This window comes from Calidris pugnax, unplaced genomic scaffold, assembly GCF_001431845.1.
Source record: "Calidris pugnax isolate Ruff unplaced genomic scaffold, ASM143184v1 scaffold20, whole genome shotgun sequence".
NCBI classification, from domain to species: domain Eukaryota; kingdom Metazoa; phylum Chordata; class Aves; order Charadriiformes; family Scolopacidae; genus Calidris; species Calidris pugnax.
The window spans coordinates 23,540,909-23,562,206 of record NW_015094510.1 but is presented as its reverse complement, the minus strand read 5'-3'; the positions used below and the strand labels follow the sequence as shown (position 1 = coordinate 23,562,206).

The window sequence follows — 21,298 nt, the reverse complement described above, 5'->3', positions numbered from 1 at the left end:
CCGCTCCCCGACACGCTGTGGTGCTACCGGAAACAAATAACAACAGCTGAGGTGGCGGCGGGGGTCCCCTCGGCCTCACCGCCCCGTCGCCTTGCCCCCGTCTGGGGGGGCTGTGGGGGTCCCGGGGGGTAGGACGGGGCTGTGCTGGCCGCCCCGAGGCACCCACCCGGCCCCTACTGATGGGGACGGGGCGGGCAGGTTGTGGGATGGGGCTCCTCACCCCCGGCCGAGTTTGGGGGGTACCCGGGCAGCTGCTTGTCGGTCCCGTTAACGCTCGGGTGGGTGGGGGACCCCTGGATCTCCCTTCCTAAAGTCGGGCTGGGAGGGGGGTGGTGACAGGGGGACAGCGCTTCCCCGAGTGGTACCCTTGGATGGGCACCTCCAGCCCACCTCTGCTGAGTTACAGCTCTTGGAAGTTGTAAATGTTCCAGCTGAAATGTTACATTAAACAAACAACAAAAAAAATGAAAACCAACTACCTATATCTATATTATCTGCTATTGCAGGCAGAAATAGTTTCTATTCCCCTCTCTCCCCGTCCCCCAAGGCTTTTTCAGCCTTCCTATGCAGCCCCCTGTCAAACAGTGAGAGTTGAGGTTGCCTGTGTACGCCATGCAGAGCAGCATTGCTGTTACTGGTCGGCTATACATCTTCCCAGTCTGCGGTCCAGTAGTTTGATGGTGTTTTGCAGCAAGCTGATTTTAATAACCATTCCTTTTGGAGGTAAAGCAGCACTTGGCAGCTAGGAAAAGATGCTCCTTCGGAAAAGTCATGCCCCTTCAAATGAGTCTATTAAGCTTGGTTGCATTATTGATTTCTGTCATAAACCTGGTATTTGTTTACATTAAATGACTCAACTGCTAAATGGTCACAACTGTATTTTTTCTGAAATTAAGATGCAACCATGCTGAACATCCTGTATGTAGGTTTTTAGTGATATGTGTTTCAGGAACCTGCAACTGCTATTTTGCCAGGAGTGGTGAGCTTGTGCCAGTGAGCAGTATTATCTCTGTAGTTGGTAGCTTGTCAGTGTCTTACATTAACACAGCACTGTCGTGTCTGCCCTTCTAGGAGGAGCCTATACTATAAAATTGCTTAATGCTTTCTATTAAAAGACGCTGTTTTCAGATTTTGATCGTTGTTTGATCATGCCAAACTTCAGTTGTTCAATCTGAAGTCTTTCTTGCCTGCCTTTTTTTTTTTTTTTTTTTTTCCTCCAGGTAGAAATGTCTTGGAGAGATTCAGCAGCACTAAGTCAGTCTTTGTTCATTTTTCTTTTGGACAGACTTAGGCATTTTTTCCCTATACAAAAGGAAATTACTAAAAATCTGCTAAGCTAGGGGATTCAGGTTTGAGGAGGGGGTACATAATTTGGATTGGGGGCAAAAGCTCCTATATAGAGGCTGTTCTTGTAAGGAGGAGTTCCAAAATCTTCCCAAACCCTGAATCAGGGGTTGATACTGCTAAGAGTTAAATTATTTGAAAAACTGGCTTCTGTTGAATGTGTCAGGTTTAAAACCACGTGAGCTCTCTGCAGTTGCACCCATTGTGAGGAGTGAGGGCACCAAGAATGGACAAACCCACTCCGGTGTTATCAGTGATTACCTGCTGGGAACGTACCTTGCTTGAAGTTTTATAGGAGGCAAAAGCTTGGACTGGTAGAAGAAGATCTTACAGGAACGAGACTACCATGGAAGAAAGAGTAAGAAAAGGAAGGAGAGAGAAATTAAAGTTGAAGAGCCAGGAAGTGGGCCTGATCTTGCTTCTAAGTGTCCTTGCTTTGGTATATGTTTGTGAAACAAGCAAGGAAAGTAGTTGTTCAAAATCTGAAGCTGATCTGTATAGGTACTGACAAACTAATGTCAAAAATTCTTACCTTGCTGCTGGCCTGCGGTGTTAACAATATCATTTCCACATGGATGGAATGAAAGTTTTATTTCTATGCATGTAGGACATAATACACAAAGTTGTATTAAATAATAAAGTTCTGAGGTTAAGATGATGAAATTGGGAATTGCCAAAAATCACTTCCCTGTATAGTCTCACCGACTGTCTTCCCTAGTTCAAAAGTATTTGGTACTCTTTAGTTACGTGGCTGTGGATGCCACCGCCTCTTTCTCCTTCCTCACTGGACCCCAGCCTCATTCAGAGCACAAAGCAGATAATGCTCATTGACTAATTAACTGTGTAGTCCTATTTATTGTTAAAAGTGGGTCAGTGCCTCATTCTAACATGCGTGTTACTCTAATCCTGCTTTGAGTACGGGATTATTAATTTACTTATAGGTTTTTCTGTGGTAATCACAAAGGCTCCGCCAATACTGACTTATTTTCACAATATAGGTGATAGGAAAGTTGAGTGATAAGGAGAAGATGAACAGTGAAAATACAAGAAATACTCCAGTGCAGAAGTATTTCCATATGAGGGCATGAATTGGACTGAACAAGTGACTTCCTCAGAGCCAATGAGGAGAAGTTTCTTGCACGACATGTGGTTAAGCTATTCTATGCCATAGATGTTTTGAATACTAACATCTGACAGGGATTCCAAAAGTGATCAAAATATTCTTGGAAGAAAGCTCTGCTCAAGATTATTAAATGTGAAAAAATCATCTCTGAATCAGACTCATCTTCCCCTACATATGGCTGAGAGCCTACTGGGAAATCCTGCTTTATCCTTGCCTCATGCTTATGCTTTTGTCCATATATCCGCTGCTGTCTGGTGTCAGGGATGAGGTAGCGGGCTAAATGTGGCTTTGGCCTGGCTGTGTGGCTTTTTATGTTCTTGAGGGACGAGACTGACCATGCTCTGCCCGCTCTCAGAAGCTACCCCTGCTGCCCATCGCCCCCCGACTACTTGACATTTGGAGCATACGTGTTCAAAGCACGGTTCCTACTTCTTCCCTCGGAGCTGTGAGTGCTCAACCTTCTGCCTGGTTTCACCTGTGTGGCCTAAGATGGCCAGCTGACTGCCTCCAAAATAGGAAATGTACTTGGTATTACCTGTCTAAAGTTTAATAAAGAAATAAAATAATCCTTTTCACTTAGGACCTCTGTGACAAAAAAAAAAAAAAAGGAAGAAGAAAAATGGAACAAAGTTTCTCCCAGATTTGTTAGCTGCCAAAACCTGTACGTGGTGCTTTTCTAATATATGTGTGTCCCCCGTGTCAGCCCAGGCAGCAGCAGTACCTCATCGGAGAAGGTTGTAGAAGGAGCAGTGGTGGGGAAATCACTGTTGCTTGGCATTTAGGGGGGAAGATACGATTGATTAATGAGATTTTAAGGAATAGTCTAGGAAAGGATGGGTAGGGGGCATGATAGCATGAAAAATCTCTCCTCTTGTGTCTACTTTCTGTTCTCTGACACTTTCCAGCTTCTGTAAGAAGCAGAGGGGCTGTGCTGCACGCTTCGGGCTCCTTCCCGGGGCACTGTCCCTTCTTGACGCTGCCTGAGGGAGGGTCTCGACAGAAATGTCATTTGGTGTTAAAATGTATCGTGTCTATATGTAAGTTAGACAAGTTAAAGTTGCATGGGCAACTGCAATTGTATTAGCTTTTGAGTAGTTTAGCAAATGCAATACTCTCTTTGCATGTCGACATCGTATTCTATATGGATAGGGACTGGCTGAGGTACAGCTCTAAGCATTTGCTGACTTCCACTCTGCTTTTTTTCCATAAAGTACGTGGTACATCGCGCTCGTGATTTCATCTCCTCCTGGATTCCTATAAACCCGGCCATACCGGCGGCGCAGAGCAGGGAGCTCCCGGTGCCCCGGGGGCCCGGCGGCGGCAGGGGGTGGGCGCTGCTGCCCCGGGAGCCGCCGGCCGAGGAGCTGGCCACGGCAGCGGTGCTGCTGCTGGCCCAGGTCCCCTGGCCAGAGGTTGTGCTCACCCTCTACCTCCTGAGACCCTTTCGTCTGGTTCTCTACCAGAAAGCCTTTCTCCTAGTCCTCCTAGGAAACCTGACATGCAGCCTGCGTTTCCCTGAAGTGCCCACGACGCTTCCCCGAGCGGCCTCGCTCTGTGTTTCTCCACGGCTGCTGAGAAAGCCAGTCTGTGAATAGACTTGGTTGCCAGTCCATCAGGAGGTAGAAAGAAGCATCAAGGCTTGGGATTGCGTTGGGTTGGGCAAATAAAAGCATTATGGCTGTTTTCACAGCGTGCCACCCACGTGTCACGTAGTGGATAGTGGCCACTGCTGCAGCAACTCTGTGTGCAATGGCTTGGTGGTTAGCTTTGTGAGCATTAGGGTTTGTGAAATCCATAAATACTCTAGGCTTGGAAAAACCTATACATGTGTATATTTTATGCTTTTTAAAACGTGTTTAATTCTTTACCAGCCCATTCCTTTTTAAAGAAAATGAAACAGTGGGTATAGAAAAAATGGAAAGATAAGCTATTCAGCAAAACAGATACTGAAGGTAATCTGTTGGATTACAGTTCTTAATGCAATGAAACAATGGTCAGGATTATTCTAAATATGGATTTTTCTTATCTTTAGTAGCATTTCAGTATTTACAGCTCAAAGTATTTAGAAACAGACAGTTATCTCAAACTTTTAAATATAAATGTAGTTGCGGTATGTCAAAAGCTGGTCACTTTTCCCTGGATTTGTTTCTTCTTTGCTTGTATACAGAAAAATAGGTATTATAGTAAAGATGTATGGCTGGGAATTCCTTTTCTAAACCTATTTGTACTTTTTGCAAGTGATACTGTATTAGTTGTTGAATACCTCGGTATTCTTTTTAGAGACATGTTTTCCCTTTTAGTTGTCCTGATGCCTTTTCCAGGAGTTGATAGATGATACAATTTTAATCTTTTTTTGCTCTGAATATTTTTAAGAAACGGGGAGACAATTCTGAGAATTGAAGAGACATTTGGGACATTTGGAGATGGTTAGAGACAATTGAGAATTGATGACTAAAAACAATAACCAGTTAGAGATGCATGGCAGAAAATGAAAATTACTGATTTCACTTAATCACTTTTTGTCTCATGTGTCAACTCCAGAAATCAGGAAATTATAGACATGGATTTTCTTCCTGCCTTTATGTGTTCCATGAGGAAATGAAATGGGGAGAAAAATTATTGGGGGGAGCTAATGAAAAAAAAGGAGGGAAGGAAAAATTTGTCAATCTGCAAAGTTACATGGGACTTTGAAGGGGCAGTTTTAGCTTATGAAACTTTTTAAAGCCCCCATGCTATTAATTGGCTTTGAAACTTATTGTATCTGTTTATACACTTTGTGGGTTTTCCTTATTATATGGGAAATCATTCAAAGTCCAGATATTCCACAGGAATTGCAGATACCTGAGGAGTACTGGTAATTATTTGTTTCTGGTAGGGTACCACACTGTGTTGGTTATTGAAAAATGTAAAGAAAGCGCTATTACTGTTGTAATTGTTTTTCTGCTTCAAAGGCAAAGATGAAAAGGAGTGTGTGTAGGGGATAGTTACATTATATGAGCAAACTCTCTATGTTTTATCTTAATAATTTGAAGTTTTGATAATGTTTTTTAAGATACAGAGCATCCCCATTTAGTTTTTATCTAGCAGGTATTAGATAACTGTTTTTTGTAGGTATCACTGTAGGAGTGGGCCTTCAGGAAGGATTTGAATGCCCAGAGAATAGTGACCTTGGGGACCAGCTCAGAAAGAGTTCCATGTGTAAGGAACCACCTAGAAGCAAATTTAGACTGCTGCGGGAAAAGTGGACAAATGGTAAGTGAGGATGGGGTGATAAACACAGGCAGAAGCACTTCTGTAGAACCTCAAAAGCAGAAAAAATAATCTTGGTCATGAGGCAGCTGAGGGAAAAGGGGTCAGTGGAGGGATTTAGATATTAAGCTGATGTTTTCCTGATTTGTTGCTTTCTAGTAAAGATGTAATGCATTACACTGCCAAAAAAAATGGTGCAGTGAATTACTGTGTATTGGAGATGAGTTGGAATAGATCATTCTGTGTGTGTGTGTTGTGTGTGTGTGTTCATTCCATGAGTCTTTCAGGAGTTAAAAAAGTTCTGATTATGTGATTGTTTTATTTGATATTCAAAGATACTTTGCACTTAGAACATATTTGTATTTTTAAATTTGCTTCCTAACAACCTTTTACTCCTGACTTTTTTTTTTTTTTACTTTAATTTGAGACCAGAGATTTAGAAACAACATACAGATATACAAAAGTGAGAGTAGAGCCATGTATTGTACAAGTAGTTGTCTGGTTGGTTATGCGATATGCAATTCCTGTAGTCTGTGGGTAGGCTCCCTCAACTTCAGTTGATCTAATGCTGATGCAACTGGCAGGAAGACCTTTCCTTTCTTTTATGCGTTTTCCCCTGCTGCTGTGAAAAATGTCCTAATGTTTTGTTTAGGTTATCTGCACACATTCTGTACAGCTATTTATATGTTAAAAAGTTGAGTTGTAGGTACAGAGAGACTATTAAAAACAAGCTTAAACATGTGCTTTGAAAAATTTAATGCGGTTTATTGAATAATTTGATGCAATATATGAGGAATTGTGAAAGCTTTTGAAGAGGGTTAACTCTGGAAGCTATGATATTAAGTAATTGCATTACTTTGAATTGCTGTTTCTGATAACAGAGTAGTTCTGATGACTCTTTTGGAAAAAGTATCAATTTTAATTTGTGCTATCACTGTGCTTTTGGACTTGGTCCATAACGAGGAGTCCTGCTGCTCTAGACTCTGTACCAGGATTTTTACAGAGCAAAAGGATGGCAACTATCCCTTTTTTCAGTCTTTATCAGATGCTTGCATGATATGCGAGATAAATTTAAAAAAAAAAAAAGCAGCCCAGTCATTTAATATCATGGTAAAGATTGCTGTTTCCCTTTGCTTGCCCATGAATATCTCATCGCCTAGTGGGAGTGTTTGTAAATAAGGCAGCATTTCCCAAACTGTTTTGCTTCCTGTCTGCTTTTCAGCCAACTTGGTTCATTTGTGCTGTCTGCCCTCCAACTGCACTCTCCGTCACGGCATCCCAACCCGGGCGTGCGCTTTTACTTTTGCCTCTCGTGCCCGGGGGTGTATTTGTATTTCTCCTCCTTTGTCTGTTGTCTCTAGTTCAGTGATTCCTAGTCCGCCTTTCAAAAACATTGCATTAAATGAGAGAGGCATAAAAACACCAGAGAATCCACTTTCCCTAGCAAGTTGCGACAGTAGTGAGAGTGAAGAGAAAAAAGTTACAGTGAGGTGCACATTGTAGTATGTATGGTGCCTGTGAGCTGTCAGAGAGGTGTACAGGTGAGGCTAGCACTTCCAGCACGTGGTCATTTCCTGATACAAACACGTCAGTATAAAACAAAGTAGGACAAGCATAAGCTCCTCTGACACCTCGGTGCTTCTGGGAGACTAAAAGGACACAAGTCTTAAACGACTTGCCATAGATAGGCTTTGTATAAAAGTTTTATTGTTCCTGTCTCAATATTAGGCTAGCTATCTCTGTGTAAAATTCCACTGGAGATATGGCACTGTAGTTTTTACTGCTTTGTATGTAGCTGAGATAACACCTTGTCCTTTGTATGCACATGTATGCAGTGAGCCTGTGATTCGGTTTACCAAGCTGTGTTGAGGTGAAAAGTGCCTGCGCTGTTGCTGTGCTGGAAGTTTATATTTAGATTACCCCTCTCTCTCTCTCTCTCTCTCTCTATATATATATATATTTTCTTTTTTTCCCAGCATAAAAATAGTACAGTTTTTTAAGCAGTGCTGATAGCAAAATTATTTCAATCTGTGTTTTATTTCCTCACTAGAAATGCTTAAATTGTTTTGAAAAATACGTCAACAAAAACCTGTTGTGATCTTACCTTAGCCCACTCATTTGGGGGGCAATATATCACATGATGGTAAAGTATCCTTTTTTATATTAAGAGCAGTTTCTGAGATGATCAGTGCTGATACTAAGTTCATGAAAGAAGCAGTATAGGATATTACAGTATTTTTTTTTTTACTGGTTAGTAAAATGTTAGAATGAAAATATGAGAAATGCTGTGTTTCAGGTGTTGTTAGTGTTAGTATTCAGATAATGGTAGTATTAGAAAAGACATTAAACTAAAACAAGCTGAAACCCACCGATTCTATTGGAGCCTGTGTGTTGAGTTCATCACAGCAGTATTCAAACACTTAAGCTTTTGTGATGAGATCCTTTGTTCCTAAAAAATGTATTTGTAATATGTAAGGCAAAAATAACTTACATGCTTTTGGGCTTGTGTTTCTTTTTTTTTCCCTCTCTGCTGCCTGCATCTAATGGGAAGTCTACTTGCCTCTAAAATTCTGTGGGAGAAGAATTATATAAGAAGATATTTATTTTTAATTGCAGTTGTCACATTAAACTGCAGTGTTACTCACCAAGCAGAAAATTATTAGATAATGTGTGTATAAAAAGTAGAAAACATCTTCTGAATTTCTCAAGATGTTTTATTTAATTTCTTTCCAGAATTGTAACTTCTGGCTTTAATATTGATGGAATATAGAAATTTCTTTTTGTTTTCACATATGTACTTACGTAACGTGTTAGCGTTTCCCCCCCCCCCCAGATTCTTAGCTGTTCCCTTGTGTATCCTTCGTTTCTTCTCAGACCTGCCTAGTCAACCTTTCTACTTTTATAAGGAAGTTGTTACTTCTCTCCAAGAAAGAGCCTGTTGAAAAATGTATACAACTTCAATGCATGGATAATACTGTTGTCCTTTGACAAAAATAGCTGATTCAAGACTTTCCTAAAATTGTATAAACTTGCTTTTGTATAGTTACAATCAATGCTTTAAAAGAGAGGAGGCATAAGCCTCAGGAAGTTTTCTATTTGTCATTCTAATAGTACTGTGTGCAGAGTGTTTGAAAGTGTACGCTTGCAATTGCTATAAAGGAAAGATTTGGATGGCCAAATTGAATGCAGGGTCTGATATAAATTAGTATACACATGAGAATAAAAACTATGTAAGGACTAAGATCTCCTTTTTCCAGTTTAAACTTTGTTTTGTTTTTAATACCACACTGCTCATCTGTGAAGTGTGCCCGCTTCTGAAGACCTTTTCCTGTGGATTGTGTATGATAAATCACTTTTTTTCATGCTCTGAACTACTGTGGTCTTCCAGAAGCAAGTGAGAATTTATGATTTGCCAAGTGTTTGGCAGAAGGAGGATAAAAGCCTTCTACTTCTCATGGAGAGGGCCAGGTGCCAAATAGAGTAAAACTGCCTTGCTATTTAGGTATTTGCTGAGCTTTCATCACTGTAATAGCTGAATGTCCCTTCTTTGAACACGAATGGTGTGTAGAGTGAACACTTTTGTTTCATTCTATAGGAAATGCAGGAATTACTTTTTTCCTTCTACCTGTGTAAGGCTGTGTCTTTTTGGTTAGTCTTAATTTTCTTGTTTGTTACTATAGGAAAGTTAGTTTAAGGAACCTGGTGTTGAGTTTTCTCTTAAAAGCAATAGTTGTACTTAGCACTTCTAGAGCATTCTGTTCTAAATACCAGCTACTGCCAAGAAAACTGCCCTCTGCTCCAGGGAGCTTACTTCTGGTGGTTTGCTTTTGATTGTTCCTGCAGAGTATGTTTTCTTGCGGTCTTGATCCCTTAGGTAGAGGTGTGTTTATAGACCATTTAGAAGAGGACAGTAGAAGCCTCATAGTTGAAAGTCACCCTGAAATATTAGTGCAGCAGGTGGAACACCAGTCGAATTCAGTGGTACGGTGGTGGATGAGCACTGGAGTACAGCAATTTGTGGTAAAACCACAAGGAGCCTGATTGGCATGGCCAAACCATTGCACTTCAGTAGAGAGATTGTCTTCATACAGATAGATAAAATGTTCTGGCCTACCTTTTGCTATCTGGAGCGCCCAGTTAGATATCAGTGTGCCAATAGAAAGCCTAAGTTGTAGCTTTGAGCACCTTTAATTGGTTTGGATTGGCTAACCTAGCAAATACTAGCAGTGAAGAGGCAGCAGCATTGGAGCAGTGTCAAAGATCAGCTTTGTGGTTTCCGGCAGCGTCTTCAGCCTTGCTCAGCTCTGGGGTTGCTACCCAAAGCCTGTTCCTGCTTTCAGCTCGAGGCGCCTGACGCTGGGGGTGCTTCAGCCAGAGCAGGAGCAGAGGACCTTGTGCTGGTTTGTGCCCTGACAAGGCTACCTGCAGTGCTTTGGGTAACTGCAGCTGTACCAGCTGTCTTGAGTTACTGGTGGTCACTTCTGGGTTTCTTCAGGCAGAGGGCTCTTTTTGCATGCCTTGCTGCTGAGCGTGGTGCAGCTTGAAAGCCTTCACTTGCCTCTTTCCAGTTTTAAGAATTTTGTGCATTAACTGTGTCTGTCCAACAGAGAAATGAAGGTATGTGGATCCTTATGGCAACTCTAGAGTAGTGAGGAGCAGTGGGAGAAGTGGAAAGAATTCGTTATTTGTTAATTCTTTAATGGAGGCTGAAGAATTTGAAAGCTGATGACGTTGCTTGCTAGTTTGTTAAAAATTGAGTAGAATCTGGAGTTTCTGACAGAGGTATAAGATGAAATTGTAGATATACTACTGAAATTATATAGCGTACCTTGAAATGGCAGTAGTTCCCGGAAATTAAACAGTTTTCCTTGGTCTTTCACAGTCAGGACAGAGCATAAAACGGCAGCAGTTTTTTATAATGGCTGAAATGCAGGCAGAGAAAGCTATATTGGAAATGCATTTTTAAAATAAATAAAAAACACAGTGTAAACCTTGAATAATTTATGGACAAACTAGAGTGAAACTAGTATTTATAATTAAACATGGGTTTGCTATCGTTTGGTTTTCTTGTATGAACAAGTGCTAGTATTTTTCATGGTGCCAGAAAATGGTTGTGTTAAAATACTAACCTTCACAGTGTGAGTTGGGGACTGACTGTAGGAGATAGGATGAGGCAGTAATTGGCATTACTGCAGACAGTAATATTTTCTCTGATACAAAAATTCAACCATAAAATAATTTTCTTAGGCTTTTGAATGTAGATTTCCCAAATGAAGGCAAAAGAAGGACAGATGTTTAAAAGGCAAAGCAAAAAAGCTTTGTCTTTTTCAGGAATGTAGCAAGATGACTTCTGAGGTTTCCATGTGGCTACTCCTTTGAAATGATGAAGGAGGATCTAGGGCATGGATAGTGGGGGGAAGTTTTATTTTCCTATTCTCTTAGCTAACTTTTAAAACTTAACCCCAATAATCGTGTTGCAATTCATTAGTAATTAGCATCTTTATGGTTTCTTAGGTGTCTACCTCAAACCTGCAAAGCGTACAAATGATGTTCTAGATTTGGCAGCATTACTTTAAGAATCTTTTTCTCTTGCAAAGCTGGTCTTTATTGCAACTGGAGTATTTGGTTTGTTTGTGGTGTTGGTGTTACCCTGGTTGGCCAGTTCATGCAGCCCCAGTCTCGGGGAGCTGGGCACTGTTTCCATTTGTCTGTAGTACGGGTGGTGCTAGTCATTCTCCTCTTCCAGCCCTTCCCATGATTTCATTTGGCTGTACTTTTTGGCTGTTTCCTGTGTCTACAGCATGGAAACAGCTCACCAGGTTATGCAGTCTCTTTTGGAGGGAAAATTCCCATTCTGGTGAAATTTGAGGGGTTATAATCTGCATTCCTTCAGCTCTGTCACGGAGTTGGATTTTATTTCCTTTGAGGATTAGGATCAGGAAGTTGTTTCCCGGTGTCACTCGCTGGCTGCGAGTCCTCTCAGGAGGTCAAGTCGGATAGTTTGGTACAGGATGTTCTTCTGAGTTGGATGTGTGCCTTCCTACCTTGGAGCTACCAATTACTCATGCCTGTTGGCTTGCAGTGGCCTGGCCATACTGATTAGTGTCTTTATAATTTGCTGTGGGTGTTTTTGTGGAAGCTTAATTTGAACTGCAGCTTGTATACCATTGTAAACTCTTTTTTTTTTTTTTTATTGTTTTGTTATCAAAGTAGTACCTGTTTGAGTGGTTTGTGCTAATTATGACTGCTTCTTGTTGTTCTCTGTAGTCTTGTAGTATTGAATTAATTTATTTGTGGTTGAAGTACTGTGCTTGTACGTCAGAACGCTTTTTTCTAGACAAGGGATTAATTTCTTCTTACAGCACTCACTTTGCTTTCAGTCCAAAAGAGTTTTTTGGCCACATTTCATAAAATTGTTGCCACTTTATGAAGTATGAGATAATAAAAATAGTCTTATGCTCTTAAGGAAACTTCTAAAATTTTTTTGCTTTATGCAGAAGGACTTGAGATAGTTTTAAATGTATGTTTTCTGTCTGTTACCCTTTAAGAGAACCAGTACATCCAGTTAAAAACTCTACTTGGCAGATATATTTCCAAGATGAGTATGCAAGAATATAGGTTTTCTTAAAATAAGCTTACCTTCTAGGTTTTTTGAGTTGATTTATTTTCTTTCTAATATCATTGCTTGCCTTGTTATTCTTGTTTCCAAAGTGCAAACTCCTCATTGTTTCTGTCAACGCTTTTCACTTTTCAGCCTCTTTCTGCATTTGTGCTGTAACTTCATGCTGCATATGCTGTCAGTTAGCAACCTCTTTCGTAAAGTTCTATTTTCCTTCTGTGCACTAATGCTTTTAGTTGTTTTGCTGAGAAAATGGGTTTGAAACAGTGTTACTAACCTTTTCCTATTGTACCCCCTTGCAAAAAAAAAAGTAATTAAGAGATGTACTAGCAAATAAACGCATGGAGAACTAAATTATTTATGAAACGTTTTTCTTTTTTTCTCATAGTTCCTGGAATAGATGGCGGTGGGTTAGCTGATGCTAGCCTCACAGATTCCTACTTTAGCACCAGCTTCATTGGCGTTAATGGATTTGGAAATCCCGCTGAAACAAAGTATCCCATGATGCAGGTAATAACAATGAATTGTATAATGTTTCATTAGTTTTGACTGGCCTTCCACCACGAAGGGTGAACTGCTCCACAGGCAGGAAAAAGGGAGCTTTCTGACATGTGTTGTCTTCTAGGATATACATAGTATATACTCAATTCTTGCAAATAGAAATGAAACAATATCATTGCTTTAGAATTAGTCTATTTTTGTTGTTACTTATCTGAGCTGTTGTATTGGGCTTTGTCAAATATATTATCTGTGCTCCTATATTTCTTTTTAGGTTTACAGCTAATTTTGATAGCTTTTTACTAAATATATAAAAATTAGATTTTGAAACATTTCAAAGATCAAAAGTCACTGAAGCAAAATGTGAGCTGTCAAACCTGTGAATTACAAAGCCAAAAATTCAGAATTTGTAAACCCAGTCTCTGTTGGCATTCGGTGATGTTCAATTCACATTTAAATCTTCTGAAATGTTTTCTTGTATTTATAGTGTACTGTAGATGTTGGCATAGGAACTTCTGTGAAGTGAAATTTATTGTGTAGGTAGTAGTATGCAAAATTTACAGTAAAAGGCTGTCATATTTTAAACCTAAATGAGTATCTTTTTAATTAACACATGAAGTACTATAATAACTCCCTCAAACTGTTATGCTTTTTAAAAGCTGAAAAGAAGGTGGTCTCTCCCTGTAGTCAGAGGTTTAACAAACCAGTTTCTGGTAAATGAAAGAGAGCACAAGTCCAACAGTTCGCACTGAGTCCTGACAACAACTCTCTTCTTTTATATCAAGGAAACTCTCCTTGTGAGCTTACTTTGATCTCAATTGTGGCTGTATTATGGATTGAAAAATAACTCAGCAAAAGGTGGGAATTAATTAGGTGTGTTCCCTTTTTATTTATTTATTTTTTTTACTGCATGTTTTCAAGAAGGCTGGATTTTTTCATTCAACAGAATTGCAAAACTATGGAAATGTTTACTCAGTGATGCATGGTTTAAAAAGAGAAATTTTAACCTCTGATCCTAAAGTGTACTATTGAAGCTGGAATAGTACTTGGAAGATTATTGCTTTATAGTATGTACAGTTACAAGTTTTGGTATCACTGAGATCACATTTTATCCTCTTAGTGCAAAGTCATTATGTTTAGTATCCTTGAACTATGTTCTACAGCAGCACTGGTGTCTTTCTAAACACAAATTTTTAATTAGAACTGTTTCTTCTAGAGAGGCATGCACCTAACAGGAATACTCATAGGATTTTTAAATACTTTACTAATGCCTGTGAGATTATGGTCAAGGCATTGTGCTTCTCTTTGGCAAAAGATGTGCCTCTTACCTATTGGAGGCTAAGGAAAATTACTTCTGAAGAAGGATTTCATTACTGTTGAGAAAGTGCTTACAGGCATTAAGCTACAGTTTAAAAAGCATTCTTATATTGATTTTTTTTTTCCTTTGAATCATGTAGTTTAAGGTTTTTTTTGCGGAGGTAAAGCTCATAACTCTGTCTGTTTTGATTGTGTGTCAGCTTCTAAATTAAGTCCATACTGACAAAGTTTAGCCACTTGGAATAAGGTTTCCTATGTCAGTCAGCCCTTTGGAGAGCAAGGCAAGGGAAAAATCTTAGTGACTTTTACTTTAAATAATATTAATGCTTTATGTTTTGGAATGGAGAATTTAAATCTGATAGGTTGCTAGTTGTGTCAAGGACATATCTTTTGCTCTGTCTATGAAAATTTGCCCAGATTTTGTCACTTGATTACACCTTTGCAAAACTGGTTTATATAGACCGACCGGAGACTCCCTAGATGTTAGATAATTTCCCAAAGATATAGTCTACGTTGGCATGTTCCAGCTTGAGTGCATTCTTGCATTTACAGCTCTGGTTTAATCTAGGCCTTGCCTGAACTCCAAGCAGGAATGCTGGTCTGCTTCATTTCCTTTTCTTCCACTTCAGACTGAAGCAGCAGGGAAATGGATCTGTGTTTACTGAAAGAGGGAGCTGCATCTGTGTTAATTGGAGCAGAAAGGTGTATAAGAGAAAAGAGATGTGCTGTGGGCTTAGAGAAACTGAGCTGAAGATAAGTGAATAAGGAGCTAGAAAAGACTGAGCAGAGGGACTGGAGCTGGGACGTGACGTTAGTAGGACACTCAGAGAATGGAGGCTGGAATTGCACAAGTGAAATGCACAGAAATTGGAATAAAGAAACAAGTTGGCATAATAGAAAGCTGGGACAAAGTACGGTGGAGAGAACAAATCCTATGTGCCTATTTCTCTCCAGGTCCTTGAATCAAACTAAAGATAATGGAAATTTAGTGTTGTACCATTGACGAAACATCAGAAGTCTTCTGTAAAATATCTCATTAGCCTCTCAGTTTGGCTTTTGCGAATGAAAGCACCAGTTCTATCTCTGAGTTACTTAGTCATCTCTGGTGGATCTGTGTAGTTCACAAATAGATGCATCAGTGATGCAATACAAGGAAACTTTTTCAGCTTGCTTTTTAAAAATGGGAATTGCAGAAGCATACAAGTAATCACACCACTAGAAAAACACTAGTAAGATACAGTTGGATGTTAAGAAGTGTTAAGTTTAGGTTGCTCATGCAGCCTTAAGGTTATATATTAACTTGTATTCCTCATAACATTGTATAATTTTTTCAGTGGTAAAATTTTAAGTGGGACTTATTCAGGACACAAAATGCATGGTACATGCATAATGAACATCAATTTGGTAGTTGATTAAGTGTTAATCTTATGTTTCCTGTATGCTGTTCACATCTTTCTTTTGAAGACTGTTAGTTGGCAGTGGGCTTTCCTGTACAGGTAACCATTATTGTATCTGACTCTGGAATACTTCCCTTGTGAAAGAAGAAAGTAGTCTGCATTTTATAGAGGCATGGGAATAAAAAGGATGGCAATTAAGCAAACAAGCCACGACCACCCCCCACCTCGGCCCCAGTCCTGGCAAACGAGTCCCCAGAGTTTTTAAAATTAATCTGTATGGCTGGAAGGTGAGACACAGAGTTAATGACCACCTGTAGAAAGCTTGGTTCAAATTGCTTAACTGGCCTCAATCTGGAAGATAGTAATAGAGTCAGTCTCTTCAGTGTAATGCTCCTTTTCTTTTAGCGTGAGATAATCTTTCTGCAGTCCACGCTTTATTCACTAGATACCTTCCAACATAATCATCAGGGATTCGATAGATGAGTCTTCTTGACTATACCTAATTAATCTCCAGAAGGTATTTGTCATGTGCATTTTGTTGAAAGGAGTATGTGACTGTGTATATTGGGGTTATCGTAACTCATAGATGATGGAGCCAAATTGCCTCAAGCAAAACTATATATAAATTTTGCAATCATCATGTTTTTGTGTGTAGTACGTAATCAGTGCTATGGTGTTAAGTAAGCCACAAAAGGAAGAAAAGTAAAAGTGGATTGTGTCATGATGAATTAGGGAGGGGATGTGCGTCTTTCATCATAAGTAATGTAGGTGACCAGTGGTCAACACTTCTGCAGAACGGATATTTCTGACTCTGAGATTTCATTTGTATTTGCTGAATAATATTTTATGAGCTCTAGAACATCTCATTAGAGTTGGATTAGTGGTAAAGATGCGGTTAATGGCAGTGCTCAGTTTGCAGTGGGGAAAAAGACTAAAAATCCTTGCTACAGTTCAGAAGAGGCAGGATTTTTGAAGTGGCCACAGCTCTAATTCTTATTTGTTTTCCTCTCTGAAAAACATCTCTTTGCCTCATCCTTCCACTCCTCCCTACCTCAAAGGCCTTTGCTGTTACTGAACCTTTCATTGCTCCCTGTTGGCCTCTTCTGTTGTTACTAACTAGTTTCCTATTGATTAATAGTCTCCTGTCCTCATTGGTTTGCATTTTCCCATAACAGTTTTGCTTCATGTGTCTTTTCTTGCTTGAATCTGCGTGTGCTTTCGTATACTACATCAACAGTATTGGCCTCCAGCTTATCAAAGCATGTATTTTCTGGTTTTCCCCTTCTCTAACTAATAACAGAGCAGGCCTGTGCAACACATGGCCCACAGGCTGCATGCTGTCCCCAAAGCTGTTCTTTTTCTTTTTGGTGTAGCAGCAGAAGCCAAGAGACAGTCAGAGGTGTGGTTCAAGAAGCAGCTCATTGCTTTTGGCTTTCCCAGCAGTGAGGAGGCAGGAGTTGGCTGGCCAGGATGCCTCTGATGCTTGGCCCTTTGCTCAGTCACTCTGCATGTGCCACTTGGCTGGCTGGTGTCTGTGTTCCTCTGACATAGGGCTTGACTAACTCGAGGAGTAATCAAAGATACAGGTGGTGTGGATAGGAGCTTTAGCAGTATGATGTTGGGATGGTAAAAGGATATGTGAATATCTGGGGGAATTTGTGGCAGGATGAGGCAGAGTAGTACCTTGATGTTAAAACATCTAATATCATATTAGAATTGAGCAATTTGGTAGTATGAGCATAAAACAGTAGAAGGTGTCTTCATGTATGTTACATCACAGAAATCCAATTTTCCTTATTTTGACAGGATCAGATTTATAACCACATGACTTCCATTGGACTGCAGGTTGTGTATAAAGTAAGAATCAAAGAATCACAACTTTTCAATTAATCACTCTAATCAAAATAAAAAAGGACCTAACAGTTTTCAGTATTAAAGTTGGCAAGGCCAAGCAGTGGAGAAGAATTGGTCTTGCTTTCACCATGTTAATGTTGGTATACTAAGTGTTCTTCAAAAGCTTGAGAAGTAGAGACCATGCTCACTTCAAAGCCTTGCAGCTGAATAAACACAAAGATGTTTGTTCCCATTGCTGCATCTGCCAAGTGTTGAGTAATAAAACTTTTCTTATAGCATAGAAGCTTGTAAATGTCTTCAATTTTTAACTGTTGAGAACTGAGTGGAACTACGGGCGTGCTATTTTACATATAAAATTATGCAGTTGTTTACATAATGCTTTCTGAAGGAATCCAGTTGCTTAAGTTCAAACAGTTGTGAGTGGGACATGCTGTAGATGGTGCCAAGTATGCTGTCAAAGACAAGTTTTGGATTGTTTAGAAAGGAAAGCAAAAGGTATCACCCTTTCTACGTCACAATGATTTGTTTGGTTGTGATAATCTCATTCTCTTGCAGGATGACTTCTTTTATAGTCCAATTAATATTATTCTAAAAATTACAAAGAAATATTCTGAAATATAGTTCCAACAGAGCAGTATTAAGATGAAGAGTTTAGCTTGTGACAGACTACAAAATATTTTGAGATAACAGACTTGGCACAGGAACGAACCTGAGGAAAGTGCTTATTTTCTTGGGGTTAGGTCAGGGAATATCGAGACAAAGGGAACAAATGCCATCTCTTATGTGTTTTGGGGAAAAGTAAGAGGTAGAGAACAAAGTAAAAACCCTTACTTAGCTTATATTACAAGACTTACCTTATGTAAAATTAGATGTAATTGTGTGCAGCAAAGCTTTATTCATACTTTATCTTGATGAGAATTTTGTAAAGGATTTTGTAACTATATACTTTAGCGAAGGGAGATGAAAGCAAAGAAGCCTTGTCTTAAGTGCAGCCACAATTTTGGGTTTCACTACTGAACCTTGATGGGTGGAGGCAAGGTGGTGTATGTCTTTAGAAGGTGGGACTATTTCTTGTAACACTTCTCTTCCTAGCATACTGCACCCAGAAGTATTGAGAAGGTGGAAGGTGTCCTGGGCTGCATTAGGTAAAGCACTGCTAACAAGTCAAGGGAGGTGATCTTTCCCCTCTGCTCAGCACTGGTGAGGTTACACCTGGAGTGCTCGCTTCTCAGCATGAGAGACATACATGGATGTACTGGAGAGAATCAGCAAAGGGCCTCGAAGATGATGAGGGGACTGGAGCTTGTCTTCTGTGAGGAAATGCTGAGAGAGGTCGGGCTGTTCAGTCTGGAGAAGAGAAGGATCAGGGAACCTTATCCATGTATATGATAAGTACCTGAAGGGACGGTGCAAAGAGGATGGAGTCAGGGTCTCTTTAGTGGTGCCCAGTAACAGGACCAGAGGCAACGGTCACAAACTGAAACATGGGAGGTTCCCTCTGAACATCAGGAAACGCACTTTTCACTGTGTAGGTGACTGAGTAGGTCACCCAGGAAAGTGGTGGAGTCTCTATCCTTGGAGATATTCAAAAGCTGTCTGGATGTGGTCCTGGGCAACCAGGTCTAGTTGGCTTTTTTTGGGCAGGTGAGCTGGACTAGTTGGCCAACGGTCCCTTCCCACCACAACGCCTCTGTAAGAAGTATCTAATCCTCAAAACTATTATTAAAACAGCAACCTAATATGGAAATTATTTTTATGGTGATGCTGTTGATCTGTTGTCAGTGTTATCTTAAAGTCTGTGTGAAAATCATACTTTTTTAAAAAAGACCTTAACTTGCGGTGGTTTTGAAAAGGAAGTATTAGTATGCAATAGGCTGTCTTACATCTAGGTAAGGTAATGACTCACTTTGACAAAAGTTTCATTTTTGACACAGTGCCAGTTCACACAGACTTTTCCTAAGAGGAGATGAGTTACTTTAATTCTAGTGCTTGAAGAAAGAGTAAAAACTTCTGAACAAGCATATTCCCCTCTGTAACTTAATTGCTGGAATGTTCAGGGATTAACACAGTATTCTGAAAAACTTTATTTCTCAGTTTTCCCATGAAATTAAAAAGCCTGTCTTTTGTTACTGATGGAAGGTTCAACAGTGGAAGAACTCGAAAGCTGAAGCCTCAGGTTAAATCCTTGGACAGGGATGAATGTGACAGTTTTGTTCTGCTGTAGCTTGCTTTTGAGATGTGAACAGAATCAACTTTTTAATGCCTTTAAAGGGAGAGGGGCAGGATGTATGCCAGTCAGCCTAGTTGAATTTTAACTAGTGCTTAAAGAACCTCAATAAATCATAGCAATCAGCAAGCAAAGAAAAGGAGTTTGTATGGAACTGAGTGACACTGGTGTGGCCCTTGCTTATGACAAAGTTGTCTTTCTATATTAACTTCCATATGGTGAAAGTCATGATGTACTGAAAAAAAGTCTGAAGCTCTCAAATGTGTGTGCTTGCCTTGCCTCGCAGGCTTAATAGGAATGAACAGTTTGTTTTCTTCTCTTGTTAATGGTTGCTCTTACCTTTCTGAAGCTTTCATCTTTTGGGCTTGAAGTTCTTCTGATTGCATTCTTCTTGAAATTGAATTTGTATGAAAAATAGTTGAACACCATTAGAAGAGATTGAGAAGTGTAATTTAAAATCAAAACTGCCTTCTGGAAAACACAAATAACAAATAGTATATGCATTTCCTTTTCATGTTTTTTTTTCTTTTAAGACATTTTCATCCTGACTTGGTAAAAATCAGATACAGGAATGGCCTTCATTAAGACTAAATGCTTTTGGGTGTGCTAGAAATTTTAATATTAAACCAGTTAAAAAATCCTTTACTGATTACATGCAGGACTTCTATGAATAATGTTAAGGTAACAAGGTTGTGGATGTGTAATAAAAGTGAGCAAAATGAAAAATTCATGAAAGTGAGTGGTGAAGGGGAGGTTTTTAACCTCATTTAAGGTATAGCTGACAAGCATTTAAAGCAAGAGCTGCCCAAGATCAGCGAGAGAAGCTTTGGTTCTTCAGAATCCTGGTTCATGTAAAATACATTTGCACCTTGAACAAGACTTGATGTAGTAAAAGCACAGTTGATGTTTATAGGCTTTGTTTGCCCTGTGCTTTCAGAATCCTGAACAATGTGTTTGCTTGCAATCTGTCTTGTGCATATATATGTTTTGTATTTAGTAATCATACCAGCACTGATTTTCATCATTGCGGTCACCTATTCACATTGTAAGTCTGTTGAATGAGTGCTTAACTCCTGCACTTGAAGAGGGAGAACATTGGTGGTATGAAAGTGCTTGGTTCCACTTTTAAGCCATGTGCTTAACCATCTTTGATACCAGCCTAGATCTCAATATCATGTTTATTCCCATTCTGACTGTTAAATTAGCATTAAAATTACTATGAAAATATGAATTATATAAATAGACATTAACACTGTTTTTACCCAATATAAATGGATAAAATCCAATCCTGGACAAATTTTGTGCATATCTGAAAGGTTCCCTTTGGGAAATTTCTTCCTAAACTATTTCCGCTTAGAAGGATCAGTGTGGATGTATTGAATGCCAAAAAAAAAGAAATAAAATCACATAATAGGTATGGTTTTCAAGTATTTATGAAAAACTATTTAACTTCTCTCCATTGCTTAATCAGGAAGGGAATATGATGGATGAATAGTTGAGCTACTGTAATCCAGAAATAATTTCTTTTAATGTATTCCTATTTTGATGACAGTGGACAGTAGCATGACTGTCCCTGACCTTGGGCAAGATTGTTAACTTAGTATGCGTTTTCCAAAGTGTTATCTTGTTTTCTAGAAATAAGTAAACTTTGTTTTACTAGAGGTTTCCCT

General features: G+C 39.5%; 1 protein-coding gene across 5 annotated transcripts in view; it reads left to right on the top strand.

The window, feature by feature from the left end:
- The first annotated feature begins 5,578 nt into the window (after positions 1-5,578).
- PAN3 (PAN3 poly(A) specific ribonuclease subunit) overlaps positions 5,579-21,298 on the top strand; it is a 78,096-nt gene continuing 62,376 nt past the window's right edge. For 3 of the 5 annotated variants that reach the window (XM_014965953.1, XM_014965951.1, XM_014965952.1), the window contains exons 1-2: positions 5,579-5,719; positions 12,724-12,845. In XM_014965953.1, coding sequence (XP_014821439.1) covers positions 5,662-5,719; positions 12,724-12,845 — 180 coding nt within the window. In that variant the 5' untranslated portion in view covers positions 5,579-5,661. Of the gene's footprint in view, positions 5,720-12,723; positions 12,846-13,618; positions 13,707-21,298 lie in introns of those variants that run through there. The other 2 variants (XM_014965954.1, XM_014965955.1) reach the window with 2 other exon arrangements.